Source organism: Talpa occidentalis, unplaced genomic scaffold, assembly GCF_014898055.3.
Source record: "Talpa occidentalis isolate TD23 unplaced genomic scaffold, MPIMG_talOcc4v2.1 talOcc4.12, whole genome shotgun sequence".
In the NCBI taxonomy this organism is placed as follows: Eukaryota; Metazoa; Chordata; class Mammalia; order Eulipotyphla; family Talpidae; genus Talpa; species Talpa occidentalis.
The window spans coordinates 53,416,139-53,433,423 of record NW_023601212.1 but is presented as its reverse complement, the minus strand read 5'-3'; the positions used below and the strand labels follow the sequence as shown (position 1 = coordinate 53,433,423).

Here is a 17,285-nt window from a genome sequence, read left to right as displayed (position 1 = left end):
ATTATTTCTTTAAAAAAAGATTTATTTATGCATACAAGAACTGGGGTATAGACCAGAGGTGCAAGGGGTGAACGGATTCACCAGAGACTGAGTGGGGAACAGAACAGGCAGACTGACTGAAATACACTGCTGAGGGGAGCAATGGGAGAGCCAGGAGAGATCTGCTGTGCCATGTGGGTAGCTCCCTGGTGGGCCGGTGATCCAACTTGTGCTGCAGAGGCTGCAGATAGCTTCATAGTGCTGTGCTTAACCCCTTGCGCCACCAGGGAGGCCCACATGAATTATTTCTAAAGCAAGGTGACTTAATGAGTTTGTTCTCTTGGTCTGATAAAACATCTCTCTTGCTCTTATTGCCTTTGACAATGGCTTAAATAAGACATATGCATGCATTTGAGGAAGGAAGTTTGGCCCAGCCCATGTGTAAGTTATGATACATTTAAATTAGCGGGACTTCTCCTGACTCTCTGGCTTTGCTGTCCAGTATTCCCTTCATTACAAATGGCAGTTCTCAAATTGGTGCTGAACATGTTAAAACAGACTACAAGTGTGCTCTTCTGCAACTGCTCAGCATTGTAGCTTCCAGGGGCTCTCTGCAGTAAGAGACCTGTTTGAAAGATGTGCAGAGCAATGACTAATCTCTATATCACTTTTGGTCTCTGTCTGATTACTATTCCTGGCTCAAATTTGTGAAAGGCAGAACGGGATGGACAGCCTCCCACCCTGTACTTTGGCAGCCTCAGTCAGTTAAGATCAGAGTGTACCATCAAGAAACCCCATTTTCCAAAACAAGGGACAACACACACACAACACACACACACATGTGTGCACACACACAAAGGTCAGAGAACTCCTTTGTTCTGTATACTAGGATTCTGAGACAAAATTAATTGCAAATCCTGCCCTTTATCCAGATATGTGAGGAACAACAAATAGTATACCTTCCTTTAAACAGCAAGGCTTACCCCTTTTACCTTTTGCATAGTGATTTAACTAGAACAATTGAACAGGTGTATGAGATGGGTGTCAATGGGAACCCCTGAGAAACCACTCAAGTGTTACTGGAGGTAAAGGTCTGTGTTAAGGACCTGGGCTGGCAGCACATGGAAGGTGGGAATGTGTGATCCTAGACCTCCTTCTCATGGTGGTAGAGCTTACTCCCTCTTATCTGAGAGATATGCAAGAATGTCCCTTAGCTTTTCTTCTAGGTGAATGCAGCCTCGAAAGTGGAGGGTGATCTGTGTTGTTGTTTTGGTAAAGTTTTCAATCAAATGAATTCTGTTTTTCCTGTGGCACCTAGCATGGCATGCTCCTTTCATTTAGAAGGAACAGATACCTCCTTGTTTGTTTACTTGAGGCCTGTCTTCCTAGTAGACTAGGTAACTCCCGAGAGGCTAGGGACCTCATTTGTTCACAGTGGTGTATTGAGCACCTGGAAGAATACCTGATATCCGTTAAGGACTCCATCAATGCTGTTTAATTGGGATAAAGTTATGTTTGGCTGACCTACCAACTCTCAAGTGTGAAAAGAAGCTGTTAGAATTCAAGGGGAAACATTCTATCTGCTCTCTGAACATTTGGAGATTATCACACAAGGGATTTAAGACTTAAAAGGCTTGGGTTTCATTCTCCACTCATTTAGCCTTTACAGTAGAAATGAATATTATTTTGAGTATGGGATCATTTCCTAAGTAAATTGGTCATTAGAAGTCTTTGCATATAGCATATGGTGGTATAACATAGTGTTTTGGTACATTAATGAAACGTAAGGAATGATAGGGAGAAACAGTAACATTCACAACAACCAACAACTAAGAACAGAAGTCAGATTGTCATTTCCTCAGGGCAGTGGGTTCATCTGCAGTTCATTCATTGACTGATCTTATCCTGGGCACATCTTCCCATGGCCTCAGTTTCCCTTGCAATTAAGTGGACTTTGGAATTCTTTCCTAGCTCTAGAACTGGTGAACTACTTGACAAAGCCTGGAACTAAAACCTGCCAGTGTAGAGGCTCAATAGCCCAACTCAGCACCATGCACACTTGGATTCAAGTTCCAGCTCGCTCTGCTAGCACTGGGTCTTAGCCTTTGTGAATCCCAGCCATGAAATGGGCATGGCAGTACCTGTCTTCTAAAGTTTTCAGAAGGTCTAAAGAAAGAGTTGTACTAAAATGGCTTAGTTTAGCCAAGAATAAACACTCAAAAAGTTAGCTCTTGTTATTTCTGTCTCGAAATATATATGCTCTTGCCCTTTGTTACTGCGGTAAGCCTCACCAGTAGAGCTTCACACTGCAGAGTAAATAGCTAATGGGAAAGTTGATCATTTAACTCATCAAAAGGCATCCTCGTATGGGACATCAGGACCTTAATACACATGTATTCCCCCATGTTTTGAAGTAGTTTTATAAGGCTCCTCTGCCCTTCAGGGAAATGTCAGAACAACTTTTCAAAGTGGTTGCATGTCCCTCTTCAGATGAAATTCTGCACAAGCAGGAAGATGTCCCCATGATGTGAAACACCTTTCCCAAGAGGTCATTTCTGCCCCAGAGTGGCATGAATCCTCTAGTTTCTTATAAATTCACTGGAAACAGAGAGCTTGTCTGAAGACTACCAAGGAAGTAAAAGTAAAAGCCTATATTTAGAAAACTTCAATTGAACAAGGCTTCCAGGAAGAAAGGACAATACCCATATGCCACCTGGCTCGAGGCAGCTTCGCTGGTGCTCACAAAAGGTCTTAGCAGGTTGGAGAGGTGTGTAGAGAGCAAATGGTGCCTCGCCCTCCTGCCCCAGAAGGTGTGGGTCTGTCCGTGCCTCTAAGTAGGGTCCCTTGGGTCTGGGCTTCCCCAGTTTCCTGTCATTACAAGAATATCTTTCCTTCCTGAAGTTTTCTGAGAGCCTCCCTTTTCTCCCCCCATCCACCCTTTTTTTTCCTTTTTACTGCTTTCTGCTGGGATGCTCCATAGGAACGCTTTGGGGTAAATATTTTCTTTGATTTTTCTTTGAAGTAAAATATATTGGGAGTGGTTTGGAAGAAGTGTGATTGAGAGGGAAGGGGAACTGGCCCATTGAGAAAGGGGTTGTGACTTCCTAAGGAAGTTTTCTTGGATGTCCAAGAGATCAAAATCTAATGTAGTAAAAGAATTGATAAAATATAAATTTATAGCAGCCCCTGGTTTTAAAAGACCTTATCGTTGCAATATTTTTTGGTTATCTATATTTAGATCTATTGTTGAATAAAATTAACTTGAAATTCCTGGTCCTATAAGCATGAAGAGGGTCTTAAAATTCATATTCAGGACAAAGTCAACATTCTTTGAACTATACTAAATTTCTTCCCACATGGCCTTTTGTGAAGGGTAGATGGACATCTCTTCCCCTGTCCGGGGAGGTGGGAATGGCAGAAAGGGCTGGAACATGCTGGGGGGAAGCCCTGGGAGTTCCTATCTGATGTCCTGTGTTGCGTATCCTCAGACTGTAAGTGTGATGCTGATCTGGGCCAGTGAGTGAAGAACTAAGCCTGAGCTCACTATTGTGTCTCATTTCCCACCATCTGTTAGTTGTACAAATTGCAATAGTTTGAGCTGAATGCAAAGATCTCAGGGGAGGAGCAGAGTAGAGAGGGAAATGCAGGTTGGTTTATTCATCTCTCTCATAAAAATAAAAAGTGAAATATGTTTTATCTATTAGATGCAAACTTTCGCAAAAGAGTGGATAGGGAGCCATAGCTGTGAAGCAAGGATGAGGGTGGGCAGGGTTGCATTTTGGACCTTCTCCAACTATGTGTATGGGTCTCTGCAGCCTGTGATAAGTACAGCAGCTGAAATGGGGAGGGGCCTTGGGAAGAGTCAGCCACATAGGTAACTGGGGTATGAGCCAAGGTCCCTGCAAGAAGCCTGTCTGGCATGTTTTCCCGGAACAGGCGGCCCAGCAGAGCAATGGGGCTGTGTCCCCACTCCCTTCCAAATGCTGTCCCCCCTGAACATTATAATGAACTCTGCAAAGTTGACAATTCTAGAGGTAAAGGAAGGGCAGGGTCAAGTCCCTGATGGACACACTCTCAACCATGGGTGTCTGGTCAGCTCAGTGAATGTTTTTGAGAGGCTACCACTAAAGAAGCCCTGGCTTAGGCATGGTCTGCATCCAAGGTAGACAGCTGGCCATGCTCCTCCGTCGATCTGTCTTCCATTTTAATTTCACCAGGTGACGCTGAGCCGCCTTACTCAGGCTGTTAGGGACAGGAAGACCCTCAGTTGCGTGTGCATGGGTGCCTGTGCCCTCCTCTGTGAGTGCACAAGGGTATGTGTGTGTTATAGGGATGAGCACACATGAGTGTGTACTCGGGGGAGTGGGGGGGCGTCACTCTGATCCACATTCTGGCTACTTGCCCACCTCTCTGCCCTCTTACTCTCCTGTTAATGCATCCCTGTGAATGTCACTTTTATTTCTCCCCCATCATCTGATCCCTGGGGGCCTTCCCCTGAAGAACCAACAAGGGGCGGGACATCAAGACCATCAAGTCCCTGCGGGTGCTGCGGGTCCTAAGGCCACTGAAGACCATCAAACGTCTGCCCAAGCTCAAGGTAACACTTGTCAGTTTCTTGGCATCGAGCCTCCCTCTCTCACCCTCCTCTTTAGTCACAGTATGTCTCCTTCTGGAGAATTCATCCTAGGAATGGACCTCTTTCTCCCACAGGATTGAGGTTCTTTTCATTTGTCTGAACTAAGAGTCTTAGTTTCAAAGGAAAATAACAACATCCCAAGAAATTTGTCATGGAGCTTTTGCCCCTTGAGACCACCAGATGGAATTTTATACTCCCTGGTCTCGCCTGCCTGCAGGAAAAAACCTGTGTGACTTTGTCCCGGAGGCTTTGTGCCATTAGTTGCCCCTGATGCTCCAGAATGGAAGCTGCCAAAGTCCTGTGTCTTCTGCCTGCACCCTGGGTCAGGGCAAGTTACCTGGGGAATTTTCTTTCCTCAATCATTCAAGAGGAAGAAAGACTTCCCTAGCCCCGACTCTTCGTGTTCTTGAAGCACAGAGTGATTTTGGGCAAGAGTAGAGAATTGGGGGAAGTAGATCTAAGATGAATGAAGTTCTTCCAGTTGCCTGGACCTGCATTTTATTTTTTTTTTGAAGATTTATTTATGCATCCAAGAGCTGGGGTACAGACCAGAGGTGTGGGGAGGGGGGTGAGAGGATTCACCAGAGACAGAGTGGGAAACAGAACAGGAGGATATACTGAAATACACTGCTGAGGGGAGCAGCAGGCAAGTCAGGAGAGGTCTGCTGTGCCATGTGGGTCACCTCCCTGGCCAGGGAGAGAACTCATGCTGCAGTGGCTGCAGATTGCTTCATAATGCTGCATCTTAGCCCCTTAACCCCTTGATATGTTCAGGAAGGCCCCTGGACCTGCATTTTAACAGGTTTATTACCTAGGGTCTCTCCATCCTGGCCAGCACCCTTCCTGTGCAACCCCTTGCTCATCCACCCCTAGGACATTCCCGGAGTCCTCCCGCTGCCAGGGTGAGCATTACCATTTGAATTGTTTGCTGGTGTGTTGGACCCACCTCCCCTATACATACAATGCTATTAATGGAAGCTGAGGCCTCCTGAGAAAAGTTTTTCCTCCCTGAATTCCTGTGAATGAGAGCCAACCACCACCAGGGAGGGGAGTTCCCACTTTGCAGAGACACTTGGACCAGTGCAGTCTTCTAGAGGGTGGGTCACAGCCACCTGTATCAGGACCACTTAGTGCTTCTTCAAATGCAAATTATTGGGTCCAGCCCAGAGCAACAGAGCCCTTGGAATGTGCCTTTAATACCTCTTGCCAGATGCCTGTACTATGGTACAGTTTGAGAATCCCTATTCACATGGTAAAGAAGCCATTTGAGCATCAGACCCAGCTCTGAGAATTGGGGCCTTTGGGGCCTGGAGCTAGTAATTTATTCTTTGACTTTCTTTGAAATGAAACTGGAGATACATTGTAACTCACATATTAGCGATATGGGCAGTGTGAGTAGTCCCCGTCTGAAGACCCAGCAGCCCCTGTAGCATGCTGCCTGCTGCCCCTCCACACACCCTCGCCACACCTTCCCCAATTCCATTTCCCACTGGATTCCAGTCATCTCTGATATTTTCCACCAACCCTCCCCATTCCACCACATTAACTTCAGGATCCTGTTTCCCCATAAGCCCGCTGGCTCTGCAAGGAGGTGACATTAACTAAGTTATTCCAAGACTTGAGACAGAAAGGAACTCACTTCTTAAAGAGCCAAACTGACTGAGACATGGCTTCCTCTCAGAGCCTAGGGCCCAGTCCTTCCCAGTGGATTCCTGAGGAGACACTCAGGCTTCAAAGGAGGTGACCTTGTGCTACTTCCTCCCTCACTGCCCGACCTGCCCTTCTGGAGGGTGGCATTATCCAGTTGTCCTGAAGCCATTCACATTTTGCTCATTACAACCCACCCTTCCACCCAGTAACAGGCCCAGCCCTGCTCCTGTCCCGGGTCAGCCCATAAATGGTCACTCCTTTCTGCCTCAGCTCCTAATAAATATTGGCCAGGAGGCCTGGGACCCTGAGCACTGTTGTCAGTTCTAGGCTTCAGGGGCCCCTCTCTTCTGGGCTGTGTTGGGGTCCCAAAGAGTGCAGTGCAGCCTGATGACATTAGTTAACAGGCTGGAGAAAGCGACCTGCAATCTTGTTTAATTCCATTTAATTAGCAAGGGCTGGCTCCTCTCTCTGCAGCTCCGTAACTTGAGGGAAATGTAGGTGGCTGAGATGATTCCACAAGCCTGCGTGTCACTCACATTCCCCCGCAGTGGTGAACTAATTAAACCAGAATGTTCAGCCCGCTGCGAAGAAGCAACTGCACAAATTCAGCTTCACCATGGGTCTAGACTCTCCAGTGAGCTGAACCTAAAAACCTAGAAAATAACCTAAAAATGGCTTGAAATGTGTCAAGTTTCCATGTAACTCCTGATGGCTTAGGATCTAGAATGTATTTGCCTAGAGGGAGGCCCGTCACCTCTCCCTGGAGTACAAGTCCCTGGTTCTGCCATCTCTCCTGTTTGACAGGAGGGCTGCTCTCACTCCTTCCCACAAAACCTGCTAAGTGTCATCCCTTGGAGAACCAGATTTAAATGGAGTTTGTTGACATGCAGTATTGAACTTAACTGGAGCATGTGTCTGAAATCACTACAAATTTTATTAAAATGAACAAAGGTAATAGGTTCTTATTACCTTCTGATCCATTCAGATCACTGTAATCCACCTAGAAAGGTAACGAGAAAACCAGTATACACACCATGTCGAAGAATGTTGCCAGATCCGTGGGAGACCAGGGACATGGTGTTTGTTGGCTAAAATGGACTAAATGAGCTCGAAGATCCCTTTCTGCAGCCAGTAGTTGTGCTTTCACATTAAGTGCACCTCCCAGGACCCTACAAAGAGCTCCCTTTATGCCTGAGGCCCTCTACTGATTTCAGTCTGCTTTCAGATTCATGGCAAGCAGCTAAGTCCTTGCAGTTACGACCAGTAAGGAAGGCAGCTCTGAATCCTATAACTGTTACTTTTTTAGTGAGGTGGAACCTGCAGGGGGAACTTCTTGATGTTGAAGTGGTCCCGACTCAGCCCTGGGCAAGCACCCAGGCCCTCACGGACAACAGGCTCAGCAGGTCTGTTGTCTCCCCACAGGCTGTCTTCGACTGCGTGGTGACTTCCTTGAAGAATGTCTTCAACATACTCATTGTCTACAAGCTCTTCATGTTCATCTTTGCTGTCATTGCTGTTCAGCTCTTCAAGGGAAAGTTCTTTTATTGCACAGACAGTTCCAAGGACACAGAGAAGGAGTGCATGTAAGTGCACCTACCATTTGATATTCTGCTAAAGTGTGCTCCAAGGAGGCCCACTCATCTTCTGTGGCTAGGTCTGCATCGGAAATTGCTAACCTTTTATGGAGCTCCTTTTTTGTGTGTCAGACTTGGTCTGACACTCAGTCTTTCAGTTTTATTTTTTATTTTTATTTTTTTAAGATTTATTTATGCATACAAGAGCTGGGGTACAGGCCAGAGATGCAGGGTGAGGGGGGCAGTGAGAGGATTCACCAGAGACAAAGCGGGGAGCAGAACAGGCAGACTGACTGAAATACACCGCTGAGGGGAGCAGCGAGTGAGAGAGGAGAGGTCTGCTGCGCCATGTGGGTCACCTCCCTGGCTGGGGATCGATCTCATGCTGCAGAGGCTGCAGATTGCTTCATAGTGTGGTGCTTAATCCCTTGTGCCCAGTATTTCAGTTTTAAATCTTTGTAATGACCTTCATAGATAGGTTTTATCTGCATTTTATAGATGTGGAAACTGAGGCTCAGAAAATTTAAGTCAGCTGCTCAAGGTTAGTTGGCAACTGTGAAAGGATTAGGGCTTAATCTTCCATGTCTATGGGGTAACAAATCCCATTTTTATTCCTCTTCCCTTGTGTTTATACGCCAACCATTTCCACATTACATTATTTTTTTAATGATTTTTTTTAAGATTTATTTATTCATACAAGCACTGGGTACAGTCAGAAGCGCGGGAGGGTGAGAGAATTCACCAGAGTCAGAGTGGGGAACAGAACAGGCAGAAAGAGGAAATACACTGCTAAGGGGAGCAGCAGGCGAGACAGGAGAGGTCTGTTGCACCATGTGGGACCCTCATCAGTGGCTGGGGATCGAACCGGCACTGCAGAGGCTGCGGGCAGCTTCGCAGCCCAGCACTCTGCTGCGCCACCAGGGGAGGCCCACTACGTTACATTATTGAAGCTCACAGGGTCTACTTTTCTCCCAAGAGCTGTAATGAAAAGATGCTCTTTCATTTCTATTCTGGCTTTAGAGGCAACTATGTTGATCATGAGAAAAACAAGATGGAAGTAAAAGGCCGGGAGTGGAAGCGCCATGAGTTCCACTACGACAACATCATCTGGGCCCTGCTGACCCTCTTCACGGTCTCCACAGGAGAAGGGTGGCCGCAGTGAGTGTTGGGATTGGTGGACATGGTTTTCTGTACACTGGGATCTGCTCACGTGTTTGCCTTGAGAAGCTGAGCCAAGTTAAACAAGGCTCACCTCTTGTTATTGTACCAGGGAAAGTAAGTGTCTGTGAGTGGGTGAGACAGGCAGAAGAGAGGGAGAATGAAAATCCTTAAGGCAAAAATCAAGAGGGAGGTAACAAAGTCAGTGAAATATTTGAAACCCTTAATGTTTTAGTCAACTGTTGAGAACTTCAGTGGAGCCATCTGACTCTTCTAGAACACATAAATCTTGAACAACTCTCCACCCTTGAGGAGAGTCCCTAGAGTTGTTTTAGATAGGTTTTCCCTCCAACTTGGCCCTGCACCTGAAGACTGAGGATTAAGAATGAGCTGGCAGAACACAGAGACACTTTCTGTGATCACACCTCTTAGGAGGAAGAGAGCAGAATGCAATTTCTTGTGCTGCCTGTAGCTGAAGTTTGATTTTTCAGACTTGGCAGTTACCAAGGCACCCCTGTCGGGCAACAGCATGCTCTAGTTGGTCATAAAATGCCAGTTGAAATCCCGAGTCTCTTGGTATTAAGTGTGACAACCTGAACTATATAATAATGTCACTCTGATTCTTTGGAGTTGAATGCCTGATGGAACAGGAGCTAGAAGGAGCAGTGCCTTGGTTCACTGCATCTTCACCAACTTGCTTGTGAACTCTCCCTCCCCACATTACTGGAGGATCTGCAGTTAAGGAAGTCAGATCAGAAAATAGACTAGGTGGCAGTCCTCTAATGAAGCCTCAAGTCTGAGCAGCTGCTGACACTGCCTCCACCCTCCGGGGGGCCCCCATCCCACAGAGTTCTGCAGCACTCCGTGGACGTGACAGAGGAAGACCGAGGGCCCAGCCGCAGCAATCGCATGGAGATGTCCATCTTCTACGTGGTCTACTTTGTGGTCTTCCCCTTCTTCTTTGTCAATATCTTTGTGGCTTTGATCATCATCACCTTCCAGGAGCAAGGGGACAAGATGATGGAGGAGTGCAGCCTGGAGAAGAATGAGGTAAAACAAGGGGTCTTGAGCATGGGTTGGTGGGGCCAGCCACCTCCAGTGGTGTTAGGAAGGAAGCCTGAATTTTCTTATTAAAACTAGGAAGAGATGATGGGGAACATTAACTATTCAGTCATTAAATAAACATTTTTTGGGGGCATGATCTGTGCCCCCAGGCAGGAGGCACAGAGAACCAGAAAGTACATCAGGTATTTATGATGCCATCAACTCCGTTGCTCAGTGCAGAGTCTGGAAGTAGGGGTACCGATGCATGAACATTATAATATTAGGATGTCCGCTCACCTGGCTGGGTCCCTCAGCAGTGTGTATTTGCTATGAGGGCAGGGAATATGATTGATTTATTACTATTTTTCTAACCACAAGCATAGTTCTGGCACAATCTGGTGTTCAGTATTTTTGTAATGGAAATGAACTAGAAACTCAGGGATTATAAGAGAAATGCTAAGAGCTATGGGGATGCACAGGGAGACAGATTTGCACTTCTAACTGGAGTCAACAAGTAAGACTTCCTGCCTGTACATCTCAGCCATGTAAAAGGGACACCTTGAGTGACCATGTGATAGAACCCCTCCATTGCTTTGTATTCTGCATTTCTCACACATACTTTTGTCCAAATGATCCCTGTTGTCATTGCTACTTCTGCTTGTCCAGTCCTCCCTTTTTTTCCCTCATGTGCCATTCTCTTTTTCTAACCATCTCATGGAGAGCCCCTAGTGTGCAAGGCTGAGGGACACGAGCGTGAGCTCACAACTGTGACTTTCCACAGAGGGCGTGCATCGACTTCGCCATCAGCGCCAAGCCGCTCACCCGCTACATGCCTCAGAACAGGCACACCTTCCAGTACCGTGTCTGGCACTTCGTGGTGTCCCCGTCCTTCGAGTACACCATCATGGCCATGATCGCCCTGAACACCGTGGTGCTGATGATGAAGGTGAGAAGCCGGTGGCCTGAGGTGCTCAGGCGGCTGGCTCTCGGGGCTGTGCCCTCACACACCATGGCCTGGACGCCTGACACACTGGAAACACTGCTGCCTCCTTACCTGCTTTCCTGTCATGGAATCTCTTTTTGATATTGTCTCATTCAACAGCCCAGTCTCTGGGTCTTTGGGGCAAAATGCAGTGTACCCGTCCAGCAGCTGCCAAGACCACAGTTGGGGGCCGGCAGTCAGAGTCAGTCAAGGGTGGAACAAGTGGGAAGAAAGAGGAGTGTAGGGTTCTAAAGGCGCGTGCCGAGAGCTTTGGTCCTATTAATACTAAATAGTAATTAACTCTAGAAACTGTTCCCGCCCCACCCACCTTCATCTCCAGGAAGACTGGCTGCTTTGCTGATAAGTAGCACAGTCTGTGTTTGCCTCAATGTTGTTTTGCCATATAGAGTACGGAGCTCCCCTCTCCAGGGCTTGACATCCATCTCTCCTCCTACACCCCGTACCAGAGTGTCCCCAAGGGCAGGCGTAAGAGAAGGCTTGCCCTGGTGGCACAGAACGCCCCTCTCACCTGAAGCCTGTGATTCTTTCTCTCCTCTTTTCTCTTTGTGGCAGTACTACTCTGCTCCCTGCACCTATGAGCTAGCCTTGAAGTACCTGAATATCGCCTTCACCATGGTGTTTTCCCTGGAATGTGTCCTAAAGGTCATCGCCTTCGGCTTCTTGGTACGTCACAGAGCCTACGCCAGTGTTAAGCTGTCTTCCCTTCTTTTGGGGTACCTTCCCAGCCTTTGTTGGAAGGGGGGTGCTTATCACTATCCCAGAAATGGTTCACACACCTGCCGTGGAAACAAGATGATGTGTGAGGACCCAGCCCATACCTGTAAGCCATTAGCTCTGGTCCTGTCAGATGCTGCCAGGGTCGAGGGGAGATTGTCAGGGGTTCTTATAAGATCTGCAGTGTCTGTGTCATTAAGGAACAAAATAAGGATTGGGCTCCCAAACCTTGAGTGCTTATTTACTTAAATTCTTATTTATAAGAATTTCACAACTCAAATGGGAAAATACCTTGTCTCTCATAATCTTAAACATAATAATAGATGTTACCTAATTACCCTTTTCCCATTAGCCACATGAAGAATAATTTCTACCCACAGCAAAAAAATATTTATTAAGCTTACAAAGGTTAATGACCTTCAAAGGGTGTGTGCAGGGTAGGGGAGGGGCGGAAGGAAGGGGTAGCATTCTGGTATTGGATTTGGGGAGGTTGGGGTGTATTTTTCTGGTGTGAATCCTCCTTTTACTTCTCAGCTACTAATTATAATTGTTTGGCCAATTCTTGCATCTGCCCTCAAGAGTGTTCAGTAAACCTAGCCCTTTGCTCCAGTGTCCTGTAAACAAAATAGCCCCCCTCTGCCACCAACATTTCTCTGCCCTGCTTACAAGCAAGATCAGTGGGATGCAGATAAATCCACTTGACAGCTGTTTCACACTTATTTAATGTGTGAGTTGCCATTTCAAATTATATGTGTATGTAGCTTTTCCTGCAAAAAGAGAAACTTTGCTTATTATGTGAATAAGGGTTTGTTTGGTAGCAGCTTTAGCAGGGACTCTGGGCTGGGCTTGAGAACTGGGAGCAAGGATTTCAGGCTAGCTTTTGGTCTCTTAATGGTTCTTCGAAAAGTCCTGGATTTGATGGTTTAGGGAGGAGAGTTGAAGGCAAACCATTGCAGATATTGTTTGTTTGACTCCCTTTTGAATGTCTTGAAATGTTGGGAAATTTGAAAAAAAAAAAAAGTTAGAAGAAACTACTACCAGCAAAGATTCTTTATAATAAATGCAGTGTAGCCCTGAGCAGGGGCAGGGAGAAGCTGGTGCCATTACAGGGAAAGATTTTCTATGCTTCTTGATTACTTGCATGTGGTATTGACATTGTCTGTGACTTAACTCCCCAATTATGTGTCTAATTATGGTGAATGCTGACTGTATACTTACAGGCTTAACTAGATGACTCGGCCCCAAGCCTGCCTCCTTCCCACCCTCACCCGCACATTTTCATTCAAGGTTTGGAGGCATTTTCAAGCTATAAAAGGCACTGCTAGTCCTGAATGTCTGAACAGTGACATAGCACTCTAGGTTTTTAGGCTACTCTGATACACTCTGCTTTGTTAAACTCTTTCAGTGACCAAAATAGTCATGGTAGATAAAATCATGATTGTTATTTTAAATGAGGGAGTTGAAAATAAAAAAAAAAAAACATCATTTTACAGATTATATGACAAAAGGCTGTAGAATTAGAAAGTGGAGGGGAATTAAATGGGAGAAGAAAAAGAGAATAGATGTTGTTATCCTTATTAAGTACCAGATGTTTTACGTCTCTATCAGATAGGCATTATTGTTTTCTGTTATGGATGAGCCAGGGCTCAGGGATTACTAGTCTCTGCCCAGGATTATAAAAAGCAGAGCTCTACTCAGATCCTGGTCTATCTGCCTTCGAAGTCCACTCTCTCTCCACTACAATCTACTAGTATGCTCTGTGCTGTGCTATTTTAAACTGTATGTGATTCTAGAGCATCCTCTTGAGACCTATATTTGTGTTCGCAGTACTATGTGGGAACTAACCAAGAATTAGGAACTCTCCCCAGGGAGGGAATAGAAGACCCCCTGAGAATTGAAAAACTCACAGACTCAACTTGGCCCCACTTGTGAAAGAGGAGGCGTTTATCCTTAACAGATGTGAATTTGTGAGACTGTCGGGCTCACTATATGCCCAGCAAATACCCCACTAAGCCTCGCTTTTCTCAATTATAAAATGAGAAGAATGACAGCTACCTTAGATGCTCTGCAGTGTGTAGCCAGGTAGGTAGTGTGCCCAGGCATCCGGGCCATCTTGTTCTGAGTAGATGCTCAGGAAGTTCAGCTTCTCTCCCTACCCCACTTGCTAGCCCTTCCACTCAGTACGCTATGAAGATAGGGTTTGCATCACTACCTAGAGGATCCTTGGAAAGAATCGATGAATTGAAAGAATGCCAGAACCTGGTCCCATGTCTGGCACATGTAGTGAGGATTCACTAAAGCCTGGTGTGCAGAGGGCAGGGGAGCACTTCTTCCTGGCTCTGGGAGTCTTTTGTGGGCGGTGCTCTCCCAAACAAGTGGTAACTATTTGGAGACCCAGTGTCCAGTTTCTTTGAAGGACTGTGATCCAAGGTCTGTGTTCACCTGAGCTCTGGACGTGGGACTATAGCCCACTTTCTATTAAGCCCACTCATTTTATTACTGCTTCCCTGTATTTTATCTAGTGACTCCTCCTCACAAGGTATAACAGCAGAGAAAGAGGAAAGATGATGTCTGCTCAACCTATTGCCAATCAACCATTGTTTTGAAAAGGCTTGATGTACTTCGTTTGAAGGCAGTTCCTCACACAGCCATGATTTCTAGTCACTTGGGATTTCTGTGACTTTTATTATAATTGAAAGTTGGAACTGTGTATTTATAGGGGACATGATATAGATAATGTAACATTTTCATGGCATAAAACCTTAGAGTGATATTGTAAATAATGATATTGTCTTCTGGGTGACTGATGAGCTTTGGTTTTTGGACTTACGTCCCTTGGTCATCAGTGTATTTCTTACATAGGAGCTTTTTAGTGACAACTTCAAAAACAAGGTCTCCAAATAATGATGAACTGCTTCCCAAACAAGAACTTCCTAAATTAGTAAGGAGGAAGAGCTTTTCTAGTTAGAAATAAGAAAATGAAGCCAAAGTTAGAATGAACTTGTACATGAATTGACAAGTTTTAATTCCAAGTGGCAAAGTTATATAATGAAAGATGTCTTTTCTCCATTTTTATTCTTTCTTTTCTCTCCCCCCTTTTTGGGGTGCTCCTGTGTCTGAATTTACTTGGTAGAACTATTTCAGAGACACTTGGAATATATTTGACTTCATCACCGTCATTGGCAGTATCACAGAAATTATTCTGACAGACAGCAAGGTAAGTGGCTCCTAAATCCTTGTCTTTAAGCTTGGCCCTGGAATAGCATTTTAAAAAAATCCTTTATATATTTTTCTAACTCTTCAAACCATGTGTGTAGTCCTCCAAGTGTTGGGCGTTCACTTCCTCACACTAGAGCTTTAGACAGAAAATGCTAATATTAGACACTGGATTTCATGGAAGGTTTTTGTTACATTTGCATGATTCAAATAGCAGGCATATAATGGGGTGCAAGGCATAGAACATTCCAGAAGAGCACCGACTATGTGCCATGTTCTGTGAGATTCTTTGGGAAATAGAATGAGTAGTATCTTTGCTCTCAAATTCATAGACCTGGATAATTTCCCTAAAATTGTTCATCCTCAAGAAGACTTGGAGAGCTTATTGTAACTCTCCTTGAATATTGCAGGGTCATCATGTGCTAGAGGGATTATTAAATTTTGGCCTCCCAGTGCAGAGTGAGGACCCTGTGCAGTAAGTAGGGAGACCAGACTTCCTGACCTTTTACCTGGGAATTGAGGGCAGGCCCGGAAAGGCTTAGAGCTGGACCTCACTGGCCCATTGGCTGGAGCTGGGGTTGAGAATGAAAGACAGAATCCATGTCCATTTTTATTAGCTGAAAAAGCAAAATACTAAAATGCAAAATGGCCATAATGTCACTAATTACATGTTTCCTTTTGGTCCACCAGCTGGTGAATACCAGTGGCTTTAACATGAGCTTTCTGAAGCTATTTCGTGCTGCCCGCCTCATCAAGCTCTTGCGGCAGGGCTACACCATCCGTATTTTGCTCTGGACATTTGTGCAGTCCTTCAAGGTAAGAGCTCTGGCTCCCCAACTGAGGGTTGAGGCTGTCCTATCAAGCAGCACATCAGGTGACAGTGCCATCACATACACAGGAGCCAGTGTCAGAAGTCTCAAAGACAGCTCCCCTTGGTCACACATAACTGGACTGGGCAGTGGTCCGCTTATATCTAATAAGATAAAATCTCATTCTTGAAAAACACTGCAACTTGGCATCTCAGTGATCTTCTGTCTGCTGAGACAGGAGGCTTGTTTTGTGAGGTGATTTCCTCCTAAGGCATCCCAAAGCGTCCTGAGTGAGCCCGCCCCTGTGTCCAGCCAGCCAGCCTCCTGTAGTCACATGTCCTCTGCATACTCAAAGACTTGACAGTCTCTTTATTTTATATAACAGTCTTTGCAAAGGACACCCTAAGCTGTGTTTTATGGCAAGGTGACTCACACTAGCTCCCCTACCCACCCCCATGTTGTCTTCACTGTGTGTTTGCTGAAGCACTGAATATATGGCACCCATGTACTACAAACAAATAGGATTCTGGGCAAGGTAAATACAGTGAGGGCCTCATGGGGCTGAACAGAAGAGAGAGAGAGAGAGAGAGAGAGAGAGAGAGTGTGTGTGTGTGTGTGTGTGTGTGTGTGTGTGTGAGATATATGAGTGAAACATACAAAAAACATCTGAGACCCACTTTCATGGCAGAGACTTCTAGTAAAAGAAGCTTTCCAAACATACTTAAATAATTTCAGACTCCAGCATATATTCATACTCATTTTTCAGAAGGTTTGGAGGGCCTAAGCGCTGTTCACATGCTTACTATTGTTCTTTTAGTAAAAAAAAGTATCAGTGAATGTTTTAAAAATTAATTTTATTCGAAGACAAGAAATTGTGGATACATTGAATTGTCTTTATTTTGATTCCTTACATATATTTAATTACAAATTGAACTAAAGACAACAAGCCAGTGAATTCAGTTTCTCTTTCTGAAAAGGATTCACCCCATGCCATCATTACTGTCATTAACATTTAATAGTTCTCCATCGAGGACCTGGGGGATTGAGATGTGAAACCAGCTATAAGGATTTTCAGACTCCTAAGAGCAACCTCTTGACATCTTTTAATGTATCCTGAGTCATTGTTTGGGATGATAACTCCTAAAGAGGCCTCATCTCATTGTAAACTATTTTTCCACAGCCTAGTGACAGAGGAGAATTCTAAAACCTGAGCGAGAATTTACCATCTGAGTCTCAGATGAATTTGGATTTAAAATTGGAAACACAAAATGCTCTGAAACTCACCTCCCCACATTTTTTTAGAGGCCTGCCCAACAAGTTACAGTTGTGAATCTCTTGAGAATATGTGTCAGCCTGTCATATTATCATCATCACCAATTCTCTGAAAAACTCTCTACTATTGAGGACAAAGAAAAGAATGTCAAAAAATGATGGCCAAATGGTTCACTTATTCCAGACTAGAGAGAGAAAAGTGAAGACAGGTGAACTTGCCTCCAGATGAC

General features: G+C 45.2%; 1 protein-coding gene across 6 annotated transcripts in view; it reads left to right on the top strand.

The window, feature by feature from the left end:
- Positions 1-17,285, top strand: part of CACNA1E (calcium voltage-gated channel subunit alpha1 E) — a 464,826-nt gene that overhangs the window by 412,512 nt on the left and 35,029 nt on the right. For all 6 annotated transcript variants that reach the window (XM_054693427.1, XM_054693426.1, XM_037506339.2 and 3 more), the window contains 8 exons: positions 4,480-4,576; positions 7,688-7,848; positions 8,860-8,997; positions 9,846-10,047; positions 10,823-10,987; positions 11,597-11,707; positions 14,892-14,975; positions 15,665-15,790. In XM_054693427.1, coding sequence (XP_054549402.1) covers positions 4,480-4,576; positions 7,688-7,848; positions 8,860-8,997; positions 9,846-10,047; positions 10,823-10,987; positions 11,597-11,707; positions 14,892-14,975; positions 15,665-15,790 — 1,084 coding nt within the window. The remainder of the gene's footprint in view (positions 1-4,479; positions 4,577-7,687; positions 7,849-8,859; positions 8,998-9,845; positions 10,048-10,822; positions 10,988-11,596; positions 11,708-14,891; positions 14,976-15,664; positions 15,791-17,285) is intronic.